This window comes from Aquarana catesbeiana, linkage group LG08 (genome assembly GCF_042186555.1).
Source record: "Aquarana catesbeiana isolate 2022-GZ linkage group LG08, ASM4218655v1, whole genome shotgun sequence".
Taxonomy (NCBI): Eukaryota; Metazoa; Chordata; class Amphibia; order Anura; family Ranidae; genus Aquarana; species Aquarana catesbeiana.
The window spans coordinates 262,969,743-262,982,843 of NC_133331.1; the positions used below are offsets into that span (position 1 = coordinate 262,969,743).

Below are 13,101 nucleotides of genomic sequence, written 5' to 3' on the forward strand. Positions count from 1 at the left end.
TTTCCCTGCCCCGGCTGCTGCACCACCGAAAGAAGTTCGCTCCCAGCCATCCACATGCCCAGTGGTTGAATGCTAGCTTGGCTAAATTGCTAGCACTTCAACTGCTGCCTTTTCAGTTGGTAGACTCTGCCCCCTTCCGTGAGTGTGTGGAATGTGCGGTTCCTCAGTGGCAGGTTCCCAAACACCACTTTTTCTCATGGAAGGCGATTACGGCTCTCTACCGGCATGTGGAAGGCAATCAGCAGTAAGGTGTATATTACCGCTGACTCATGGTCCAGCAGGCATGGACAGGGATGTTACTTATCTTTCACGGCGCATTGGGTGACTCTGCTGGCAGCTGGGAAGGATGCAGGACAAGGTGCAGTAGTGTTGGAGGTTGTTCCGCCACCACGCCTCCAAAATGCTACTACTGGTGATTCTGACACACCTCTCTCCTCCACCCCCTCCTCTTCTTCTTCCTCCATGGCCTCTTCCTGTGCTTTGTCCTCGGAACCAGCGGTGCTCCGTAGCCGTTCAAGGGGCTACGCAAGTACGCAGGCCAAAAGATGCCATGCGGTTCTTGAGCTGGTGTGCTTGGGGGACAGGAGCCACACTGGGGCAGAGGTTCTGTCAGCTCTGCAGGGGCAGGTTTAGAGGTGGTTGACACCACACCAGCTTAAGGCAGGAATGGTGGTTTGGGACAATGGCACTAACCTCCTCTCTGCCCTCCAACAGGGACAACTGACCCATGTGCCCTGTTTGGCTCACGTCCTGAACTTGGTGGTGCAGCGGTTCTTGGGCAGGTACCCGGGCTTACAGGATGTTCTGAGGCAGGCCAGGAAAGTCTGTGTGCATTTCAGCCGGTCATATAATGCCAGTGCTCGGCTGGCTGACCTCCAAAAGGAATTTAACCTACCCAAGAACCACCTAATCTGTGACATGCCCACCAGGTGGAACTCAACATTGGCCATCCTGCAGCGGCTGCACATGCAGCAGAGGGCCATCAATGAGTACCTGTGCGACTATGGCACCAGGACAGGGTCAGGGGAGCTTGTTTTTTTTTCCCTACACCAGTGGACCATGATCAGGAATGCATGCACTGTCCTGTCACCATTTGAGGAGGCCACGAGGATAGTGAGCAGTGACAGTGCATGCATCAGTGACACTGTCCCTCTTGTCCACTTGTTGGAGCACACGCTGCATGGAATAATGGACAGGGCCAGAACAGAGGCAGGAAGAGGACTTCTTTAGCTCTGAAGGCCCCCTTTATCCAGACAGTTTTCCTGCATGCCCGCCGATCACACAGGAAGAGGACGAGGATTGTGTCAGCATGGAGGTGGAGCCTTGCACTCAGCAACAGCAGCAGTCTTCAAGGGATCATTTACAGTCCCAAGAAACCCATGGACTTGTACGTGGCTAGGAGGAGGTGGCTGCGGATCATGTCCTCCTTAGTGACCCAGAGGACTCCGGACCGAATGCCTCAGCAAACCTACGCTGCATGGCCTCCCTGATCCTGCAAAGCCTGTAGAAGGATCCTCGTATTCGTGGTATCAAGGAGAGGGATCATTACTGGCTGGCAACCCTCCTTGATCCACGTTACAAGGGTAAGGTTGTGGACCTTATCTTGCCATCGCAGAGGGAGCAGAGGATGAAATATCTTCGGGAGGCCTCACAGAAAGGTCTGTGCAACGCGTTCCCAGAGACTGGGAGGTTACAAACTCCTGTTCCTGGACAACGTGTTGCTGAGGCTTTGGTCAGTCAAAGAAGGAGCGGTGGAGAAGGTGGCCATCTGACCGATGCACTCAGACAATTTTTTAGTCCGCAGCCCCAAGGTATGATCGGTTCCAGCAACCATTGCCAGCGTCTGTTTTACATTGTACAGGAATACCTAGGGGCAAGATCTGACTTGGACACCTTTCCCACCGAAAATTCTCTGGGTTACTGGGTCTTGAGGATGGATCACTAGCCAGAGCTTGCACAGTATGCAATTGAGCTGCTGGCCTGTCCTGCATCCAGCGTTCTTTCGGAACACACATTCAGTGCTGCTGGAGGCTTTGTAACCAATCACGGGGTGCGCCTGTCCACCGACTTGGTCGATCGACTGACCTTCATAAAAATGAATCAGTCTTGGATCACCACCAGCTACCAAGCACCTGATGCTGATGTAACCGAATAAATTTTTTGAAATGTCAGATCCCTTCAAGACTGCCTATGGTGATGCTTAGTGACTATCCAGTTATGCTGAGTGACTATCCTCTTCCTCCATTAATGATCATGCTGATAGCTTGTAAGAACATTTTTGGTTCTGGGCGCAGCCACCAGTGGTTAAGGCCCAATTTTTCAGCCCCTGTTTAACAGGGGCGTGTAATTACAATTTTTGATGCAATATTTTGCAGGAGGGTTCGTTGCTGCGTTCAACTAGAGTATCTGTGAGGGGTTTCAGTATTGTGGCACCGGTGCCTAAGGCCCATTTTTTCGGCACCTGTTTAACAGGGGCATGTAATTACAATTTTTGATGCAATACTTTGCAACAGGGCTCATTCCTGCGCTCCAACTAGAGTATCTGTGAGGGGTTGCAGTGTTGTGGCACTAGTGCCTAAGGCCCAATTTTTCTGCCTCTGTTCAACAGGGACATGTAATTACAATTCTTGATCTAATATTTCACAGCAGGGCCCGTTCCTGCGCCCACCAAGAGTATCTGTGAGGGCTTACAGTGCTGTGGCAACACTAACATCTAAGGCCCAAATTTCTGCAGAGTATATAGGGCAGGCCCCTACTTTCAAACATCCAACTTTAAAACGACTCCTACTTGCAAACGGAAGGAGACAACAGGAAGTGAGATGAAATCTACCCCTAGGAAGGGAAATTCTTTCCTGTAAGAGTTAATATGGGAAAAAAGTGTGTCCTCTCCAATGATGCTTTATCACCAATCCTTGTTTTTTGAAAATGTGGGGTTTTTAGTGAAACATTTGTCATTGGGACAGAAAGTGAGGTGAAATCTTCTGAAGAGGTGCATAGACAGCAAAACAAATGTTACAGGGGTGATAACCCTTACCTATGTTTTCCAAAAAGCTTAAAAATAGATTTTTTGGCTGGAGCTACACTTTAAAAATGTACCAGTTCAAAATTACAAACAGATTCTACTTAACAACAAACCTACAGTCCCTGTCTTGTTTGCACCGCCTGTATACTGCTGTTTCAGAGTATATAGGGCCTGGGGGCCCCACACCTTTCCTTTTTTTTAATTTGGGTGTGGGGTTCCCCTTAATATCCATACAAGACCCAAAGGGCCTGGTAATGGACTAGGGGGGGGGGGTACCTATGCCGTTTGTCTCACTGATTTTCATCCATATTGCCGGGACCCAACATTACAATAAAGCCGTAAGCAGTTTTAAATGACTTTTATTCCTTTAAAAATGTCATTTTCTGCAGGGACTGCTCTAAGCACAAGAAACAGGCGCCACTTTACAGGCATACTATAGACACCCCCAAGGTACGATATTAAAAGGAATATTTCACTTTTTTTTTTTTCACTTTAAGCATCATTAAAATCACTGCTCCCAAAAAAACTGCAGTTTTTAAAACTTTTTTTGCATTGATACATGTTCCCTGGGGCAGGACCTGGGCCCCCAAACCCTTTTTAGGACAATAATTTGCATATTAGCCTTTAAAATTAGCACTTTTGATTTTGAACATTCGAGTCTCACAGACTTTAACGGGATTCTAAAGTTTGAGCGAACTTTCGGTCCATTCGCAGGTTCTGGTGCGAACTGAACCGGGGGGTGTTCGACTCATCCCTACTCATGAGTCATAACTAACATCCTCCAGATCCTTTTTTAGCTTTGTTGCCCTTCTCTGGACTCCAGTTCCAGCACATCCTTCCTGAGGACTGGTGCCCAGAACTGGAGAATTATTGTTTTATCTCTGGAGTTATTCCTCTTTTTAATGCATGCCAATGATCTGTTTGCTTTGCTATCAGCATCTTGGCATTGCATGCCTATGCTGAGCCTATCATCTACTAGGACCCCCAGGTCTTTTTCCATCCTAGATTGCCCCAGAGGTTCTCCCCCTTGTGAGTAGATTGCATTGATATTTTTGCCGCCCAAATGCATTATTTTATATTTTTCTACATTCAACCTCATTTTCCATGTAATTGCCCACCACATTAATTTGTTCTGATCTTCTTGCAAGGTTTCCACAACCTGTGGAGAAATTATTGCCCTGCTTAGCTTAGTATCGTCCGCAAATACTGAGATTGAGCTGTTTATCCCTTCTTCCAGGTCGTTTATGAATAAATTAAATAGGATTGGTCCCAGAACAGAACCCTGGGAGACCCCACTTTCTCACCCTATGCTCACCCTATGGTCCATGCCGACAGACCTTAGTTTGTACAGTAAATGTTTATGGGGACTGTTGTAATTGCCTTTGCAAAATCCAGATACACCACAGCTACGGGCCTTCCTTTATCTACATGGCAGCTTACCTCCTCATATAAGGTTATTAGGTTGGTTTGGCAAGAACGATTCTTCATGAATCCTTGCTGATTACTGCTAATGATACCGTTTTCATGACTAAAATCTTGTATATATCTTGTATATAGTCCTTTATCATTCTCTCCAAGATCTTGCATACTATTGATGTTAGGCTAACTGGTCTGTAATTCCCAGGGATGTATCTTGGCCCTTTGTTAAATATTGGAGCTACATTGGCTTTTCTCCAATCTGCTAGTACCATTCCAGTCAGTAGACTGCCAGACCATTGTTCCTAATTTTTACGAACAATTACTTGACTGAGTTCCTTAAGGACCCTCTAATGCAAACCATCTGGTCCTGGTGACTTATTATTGTCATGTTTTTCAAGTCTATTTCTAATTCTATCCTCTGTTAGCCATGAGGGTGTTTCCTGTGATGTGTCATGAGGATAAACATTGCTGTTTTGGTTTTCCCAGCGAAGACTGAGAAGAAAAAATTCAATACCTTCACCATCTCTCCATCCTTAGTAACCAGATTCCCTTCATCATTCTTTATGGGATCGATATGATTTGACCTCCCTATTTATATACTTTTTAAATTTATTTTTATATATAAGAAGTTCTTTTACTCTCCTCCGCTATGTGCCTTTCGTGTTCTATCTGCCCTGATTGCACCCTTACATTTCCTGTTGTATTCTTTTTAAATTTGGAATGCTGATGATGATCCCTCAGTCTTGTATTTTTTGAAGCCCTTCTCCTTTGCTTTTATATGCATTTTTACGTTGGAGTTAAGCCACCCAGGACTTTTATTAGCTCTTTTAAATTTATTTCCCACCTGGATGCACTGGCTAATACCCTTATTTAATATGCTCTTAAAGCATATCCATTTTTCCTCTGTGTTTTTTGTTTCTAAGATTTTATCCCATTTAGTATCTTCTAGCAAGGATCATAGTTTAGGAAAGTTGGCTCTTTTGAGATTAGGTGTCTTTGTATTTCTCTTATGTTTCCTATTTGTGTGATTTATACTGAAACGAATTGACCTGTGATTGCTGTTTCCTAAATTTCCCCGTATTTCCACATCCATGATTAGTTCTGTATTGTTGGTAATCAGTAGGTCTAGTAATGCTTTGTTTCTAGTTGGTGCATTTACCATCTGACCCATGAAATTGTCTTGCAAGATATTTAGGAAATGGCGAGCTTTGGATGAATGCGCGGTTCCTTCCGCCCAGTTGATGTCTGGATAATTAAAATCCCCCATTATAATGACATTTCCCATCTTTGCCGCTAATCCAAATTGTGATAGGAGGTCCACCTCCCCCTCCTCCCTCTGGTTAGGGGGCCTATAGCATACTCCCAGTATTACTTTCCCCTTAGTTTCCTCCCTTTGTAGCTCTACCCATAAGGATTCCACCTCCTCCCTAGCTCCCTTAGTGATGTCATCTCTCACATTCACTTGTACATCATGTTTGATATACAGGCATACCCTCCCCCTTTTTTACCCTCGCTATCCCTGCGATATAGGGAATACCCTTGAATGGTTGCCAGCCAATCATGAGAGCTGTTGATTCAAGTCTCTGAAATTCTCCTCGTAGCTCTAGTTCTCCCATCTTGTCCGCCAGACTCCTGGCATTGGTGAACATGCCATGTAGTTTAGATCCGTTGCATACTATCTCCTTATTGTGTGTTCTGAGGTTGCAAATAGGACTTGTTACTGTACTTACCTCGAGTTTAGGTGCTTTAGTCAACCTACCACTAATGCCCCCAATACTACCTTCTGGAATTTGTTCTGCGCTGACTATCTATACTTCTGGACCCCCCATCGCCTAGTTTAAAAGCCCCTCTAACTTGTCGGCCATCTTCACTCCCAGCCAATCTGCACCTTCCCCATTTAGGTGCAGTCCGTCCCTGCTAAAGAGCTGGTAACTGGTTCTCCAAGAACCCAAACCCCTCCCTTTTACACCAGCTCCTCAGCCACTTGTTTATTTCCCTAATCTCCCTCTGCCTTTCTGGTGTGGCTCGAGGTACCGGTAGTATTTCTGAGAATACTACCTTGGAGGTCCTTTTCCTCAATTTAGCTCCTAAGTCCCTAAAATCTTTTTTAGGACATTCCACCTTCCTCTGACGTTGTCATTGGTGCCAACGTGCACCAATCTCTTTAAAAAAATACGGTGGCATTTTGTTCAGTTTGCACGAATGCACAACAGCTAACCACACTGGGTGGATGACATGCTCTTATCCTTATGTATCTTCTGAGTTGCCATTTGTTATTTTTATTAAAGTATTTTCCTATATACTGTATTTAGTTGGTGCCCTCTGCTGTTTCCCTTGTTGAAACACTTGTGCATATTTAGATGGCAAACTTTCACTTATGACTATCTTAAGTGGAACTCCAGCCAAGTTTCTTTTTGTATACCATAGGCAAGGGTTGGAACTTTTTCATGCTATTCTTTTTGTCTTTGTTCTTATTGAGGAAGATTTAAATCCCATTTCCTGTCCAAGTGATCGAATGGCAGTGGTCAAAAACATCTTACATTGATTCAAACATTCTCAGCTACATTGGTGAAAGTTAATCTATGATTGGCTAATAGGCATAGGCGTGCCCACGGGGTGTGCCGGGTGTGCCCAGGCACACCCTAATCATCCCTGTGCTCTCATTGCTAGTTGTGACTGCTGCTTATGTCGCCACTGGCCTAGGTTGGTCCTGGCAAGAAAAAACATCTGTGTGCTGCACTGCAGGAGTCGCCGGGACAACAGGCGCGGCGGAGTGATCCAGCCGCATTTGCCGATGGGTCTTGCATAGTTCCAGCAGCGCAGGTCTTGCAGGCGGAGTGATATACATCTGCACTCCGCCCCCCCCCCCCCCCCTCCGGCCTGCTCTCTCTCCCTTCCCTTGGAAGAAGTGGGTGGCTCAGTGAGGTGAGCAGTGCCAGTGAGACAGCACTGAGCAGGGAAGGGCAGCCACACGATGGACCAAAAATAAAAAGGCAACTCGATATGAATCCTGTCCCTGCCATCAAAAAAGTAAGTGTGCATTTGTATTTTTATATATATATATATATAAATATATATTATATACATTTTTTTTGCTGACAAGCCAGGCAGGGTCCATATTGATTTGAATTGTATATGTAATGCATATAAAATATATATATATATATATATATATATATATATATATATATATATATATATATATATATAACATGTCCCTTTGTCGTCTCATATATATATATGTGACGACAAAGGGACATGTTCTCCAATTGCAATGACTTTACTGTATCTTCAAATCATCAGGTATTGTCAAATCATGTAAATCAGCAACAGCTACCGTATATAGTTGCGATATATTGCCAGACAGCCTGAGGAAGAGCAGGGATTAGACATGTGCATTTCATTTCGTTCTGAATCGAAATTTGGACAAATTTTTCATTATTCGGAAATTCGGATGCATCCGAATTTCCGAATTACAAAAGTGATGAATTTAAACGAATCCGAAAAAAAGCGAACAAATTCGAATCGAATTCGAATCAAATTCGAAAACATATTCGAATTCGAAAACATATTCGAATCGAATTCTAAAGCAAATTTGAATCAAATTTGAAAACAATAGAAATCGTTTTTTTTAAAAATACAATAATATAGAATATAAAATCATAAAGCAATAGAATACATATAATATTTTTTTTATTCTGTTTTATTGTTTTTTCTATGCTTTTCTTTTCTTTTCTTTTCTTTTCTATTATTTTCTATTCTTTAATAGTCTTTTCTATTCAAATTCAAATTCATTCTATACGAAATTCGAATTTCGGAACATGGCTTCCGAAAATCAAATTTCGGATAGAATGAATTTGAATTTGAATAGAAAAGATTAGAATAGAAAAGAAAATAATAGAAAAGAATAAACTAGAAAAACATATATTGTATTTTATTCTATTCTGTTCTATTGTTTTTCTATTCTATTCTTTTTTATTATTTTCTATTCTATTCTAATCTTTTCTATTCAAATTCAAAATCACTCTATACGAAATTTGAATTTCGGAAAATGGTTTTATATATATATATATATAGAATAGAAGTAAAGAATAGAAAAGAATAGACTAGAAAAACAATAGAATAATATATATCTATATATATAGATATATATCTATATATATAGATATATATCTATATATATATAGATCTATCTAGCTTTGGTTTGAGGTGCACACCCTAATGCAATAGGCTGCGCACACCTATGCTGATAGGTGAAACTGCAGGCTGATGCTTTTTTGCACCCAGTTATTACACATCACAAACAGCAAATTGTAAAGGTACTTACAAACACTGCGCCCCAAAAAGGAATACCACTTAAAAGTGTGAAAGTAAGGGCAAGGAAGGCCAATCCAATGCCGAGACTAATCTCCAAGATGGCTGCCACAATGACCAGAATCTGAAGTGGAAAAGAACAAGACTTAGCAGAGTATTGTGCAAAGCTGCATCAAACTAATTAAGTGCCATTGATATCTAATGGTCTACTAGAGATAAATGAAAAGATTTGCCTAGTAGATGATTCAACCCAGATGGGGATTCTTTCAAGTTCAAGTTCCTCAAAGAACTTTTCTCATTTTTTACCAAAAGTCAAACAGCAATTTGAACCTGACGTTACATTTGTTAGGATCCCTGTACAGACTTATATCTGCCCATCATCAGCCTATACCTTTTTAACTCTGTTCTTAAAACAATCTCTAGCACATCTGCCAGAACACGCTCAGCTTCTCCATTTCCCAGGAAACCATTGTGACCAAACCACTATGAGGTCCAAGTTGAAGCTGAATACCAGGTACCAACTGGGATTATCTTGGTCAGAGATATACGAAAGATCAAGGAGCACCTCAAAAGCTACCATCCATACGGATTATACCCCTGAGGGGAAGGCGTGAATAGACCCAATTAGGTGTCTTAAGGGGAGTACGAGCGCATAAGTTGACTGGTGGAGGGTCCTTATCACCTTGAAGAGTTTTTTCACAGAAAGATTCCAATATTTTCACAGTTGACAAGGACTATCATCACTTTAGCCACAGGGTGGCACTGTTCCACAGCTTTTTAATTTTATGCATAGTTTTTTAAAGTTACCATTATTTTGTTTTATTTAGGTAGCGCTTCACTGTTTGATTATTACCATGTGATAGCTGTGGGCCAATCACAGCATAGGAAACACAACTGTTATGAATGAATTCATTTATAAAAGCTTTGTTACTGTGATCGCATAGCGATCACATGATCTCGGGCCCTGAGTACCAGGATCCACAGTCTGCTGTGTCCAGTGCACTGCGCGCCCCTAACCCAGAGCAGGCTGGATGACATACATGTATGTGATCCTGCCTGCGCCACCTGCTACCTGCCTGCAGTAAAAGTACTGTGGGCAGTTGGCAAGGGGTTAAACCTTCTATTACATTCCAATACATTTGCTTTCTTCATGGAATGTTCACCATAAACTTTTTGTAACCAAGCTAGTTTCACTCACACTTTTGCCAATTTTCACGCAAAATTTGATGTTAATCCTCTGCTTAAGGTTTCTGTCGCTCTTTTTCAGAACACATTTTATTTCTTCTGTTACTCCATAAGTCTGAGTCAACTGGTCTGCAACCAAAGCGAGTGCAGGTTAGAAGATGTCAGAACTTGAGTGAGAATGGCTGTGTGACCACCATAGTGCTACGCCCCAGGCATTCTGAGAATTTAATTGTCACACCTCCTATATTTCTGTGTGCTAATAGTGCTGAATTATGGATTACATGGAAAATACATGGACAACAAGTAGGTAAAACACTTTGAATTCAATTTGAAAAAGAAAAACAGTTTGCCCCACTTATAAGTTTGACAGTTGCTGGAGCTGTTAACACTCAGAAGTAAATCTTAAAGTGGTTCTAATGGCAGAAGGTTTTTTATCTTTCAGTTCAATAATTTTTATTGAAAGAGAAAATTTTTCAGATTTAACAAAAAAGAAGATAACAAGACAAATACAAAAGTACAGAAATATAGGAAATTATGCCAAGTTGATGAACATTACATTTCAAGACATTGAATATATGAACATTTTACATGGTCTGATATCAGGAAACACATTTATCAAACTTTCATCAGCAAACTGAGTCACAAGTATGGTGGTACTATTATCCATCTATATAGTCTACACTTCGCCTGAGTGCAGACCGCCCCTCATGAGTGTACTTTTCCGGTTCCACCCCGGGCATCCAACGCCCCAATGGGATCATACTGCATCCGACGCCCGGGATCGACTGGGTCACTCTGTTTATTCCATTAGTGAGTTACATGAAATTTTTGCAATACCAAACCGGAAGAATTTGTGTACTCCATATTAGTAGTGCATACAATACTCAAAGTTATCAAGATGCCACAAAATTTACATAGCATAATGGAGAAAACCTCTTCACAGATATATATTTTAACAATTAGCTAAGTATTCCAGTGAGCTTTGTTATTTTGAAACCATTCAAGCCACGGACTCCAGATATGGTATTTTGATTGATAGTTAACCTATGAGATGATGTTCGCTGCTTCACAGGATATGTGTAGATTAGCAGTCCTTATTACTTCTATGAGAGTTGGGGTTTCAGTGTTTTTCCACTTCCTAACTATCGCTAGTCTAGCACCCACAAGGACATGAAAGACTATGTTTCTAAGGGCTGGTGGGACTTCTCTATTCCTAATGATAGAATAGCAAGTTCTGGATTTTTGGGAAGGGGGGTGTCAGTGAGTTTTCTTATTAGATCAAAGACATGTGACCAGAAGGTCTTTAGTGATGGGCAAGTCCATAGTATATACATGAGTGAACCCCTGTGTCCACATTGTCTCCATCAGAGTGGAGATGTTTGGGAATGAAATCCAGCTATCCTTGTGGGTGTTAGATACCATCTTAAGAGTATTTTGTTGGAAAGTTCCCATAAATTGACGCATTTGGTAGCTACATAGGTGATCTTAAGTGAATTTTGCCATTGCTCTATAAAGTAGGAAGACATTAAATCTAGTTCCCAAGTTTTCATGGATGGGGTTTTGGAGAGTTCAGATTTTTGGTTCAAGAATTTGTAGAAAAGGCATATACCTTTAATGGAAGTGACGGGGTTAGTTAGATATAGGAAGATCCTATTTGGTATAGAAACGTAAGGTGTGGGAATGACTGATAATAGATGTTCTATTTGGTTATAAGTATATAGGTCCTTTGGTTCTAGGCCATGATCTATTTGAATTGCTCTGAATGTTTTAATTGAAGGACCAATGGTATATCTTTTACAGTAGTAATGCCCCTTGCCGTCCATTTTCATACATTTAAGTCAGGGATTAGTATTTGTAGGCTCGAGATGGGTAATGGTATGGATTTGGTGTTATGTGTGGACATAGTATTGTATTGTATCTCTTGACCTTCCCTCTTAGATTGTAAGCTCTAAGGAGCAGGGCCCTCTGATTCCTTTTGTATTAAAGTGTATTGTATTTGTACTGTCTACCCTCAAGTTGTAAAGTGCTACGTAAACTGTTGGCGCTATATAAATCCTGTATAATATTAATAATAATAATAACATAGAGGTATTTAGGAGTATGTTCCATGCTCAAAGCGTGGCTTTCATAGTGGGTGACCCCTGCTTTCGAGGGGTTAAAGGTGCTTGTAGGAGCAGGTCGTATGTATTATTGTTAATGCATTGAGATTTCTCTTATGCTGCTTACACACGACCAGACTTTCCGGCAGAAAAGGTCAGACGGAACAAATCCGTCGGACATTCCGATCATGTGTGGACTTCATCGGACTTTTGCTTTCGGACCTAGAAATAGAACAAGTTTCAAATCTTTCCGACGGACTCAATTCCTATCAAACAAACCGTTCATCTGTATGCTAGTCTGATGGACCGAAAACGCCACAAGGGCAGCTATTGGCTACTGGCTATTGAACTTCCTTTTCTAGTCTGGTCGTACGTCATCACGTTCAAATAATTCGGACTTTGGTGTGATCGTGTGTAGGCAAGTCAGTTTCAGCGGAACTCCGTCAAAGTCCTTCTGAGTTTATTCCGACGCAAAGTCCGCTCATGTGTACGCAGCATATGTCTACCCATCTGGGTGTTTGGTTTTGCGGGAACCACTGTTTTGCTTGAGCTAGGATGGCAGCTGAGTAGTAATCTTTCAGCAGTATGTGACCTACCCCCCCTGCTCTCCTAGATTCGATCAATTTTTAAAATGCACACCTAGCTTTTTTCTTTTGCCATAAGTATGTATTAATTACTGATTGGGCTTTGGAGAAGAAGATTTCGGGGACCGAAATTGGGAGGACTCTAAATAGGTAAATGAATTGGGGTAGGACCATCATTTTAAATGCTGCTAATCTTCCCGACCATGTCATTTCTGTTTTCGTTATATTGCAAAGTTTCGAGTTAAGACCTTGGGGGAAAGGCGTGTAATTTGCGCTAAATAGTTGTTTAGTCTTTTCAGTTAATGTTGTGCCTAAGTATTGTATTCCCATTGAACTCCAAGTAAAAGGGAATTGCTTCTGAAGTCTAGTTTTCGTATGGTCATCTATTCCTAATCCTAATATTTGGGACTTATGCCGCGTACACACTAGCGGACTTTACGGCAGACTTTGCCCGGCGGACGGATTTCGTCGGACAATT

General features: G+C 41.9%; 1 protein-coding gene across 1 annotated transcript in view; it reads right to left on the bottom strand.

The window, feature by feature from the left end:
* The window catches only part of LOC141106395 (membrane-spanning 4-domains subfamily A member 8-like), a 116,738-nt gene that overhangs the window by 95,265 nt on the left and 8,372 nt on the right, over positions 1 to 13,101 (bottom strand). The window contains exon 3 of the mRNA XM_073597149.1: positions 8,769 to 8,879. Coding sequence (XP_073453250.1) covers positions 8,769 to 8,879 — 111 coding nt within the window. The remainder of the gene's footprint in view (positions 1 to 8,768; positions 8,880 to 13,101) is intronic.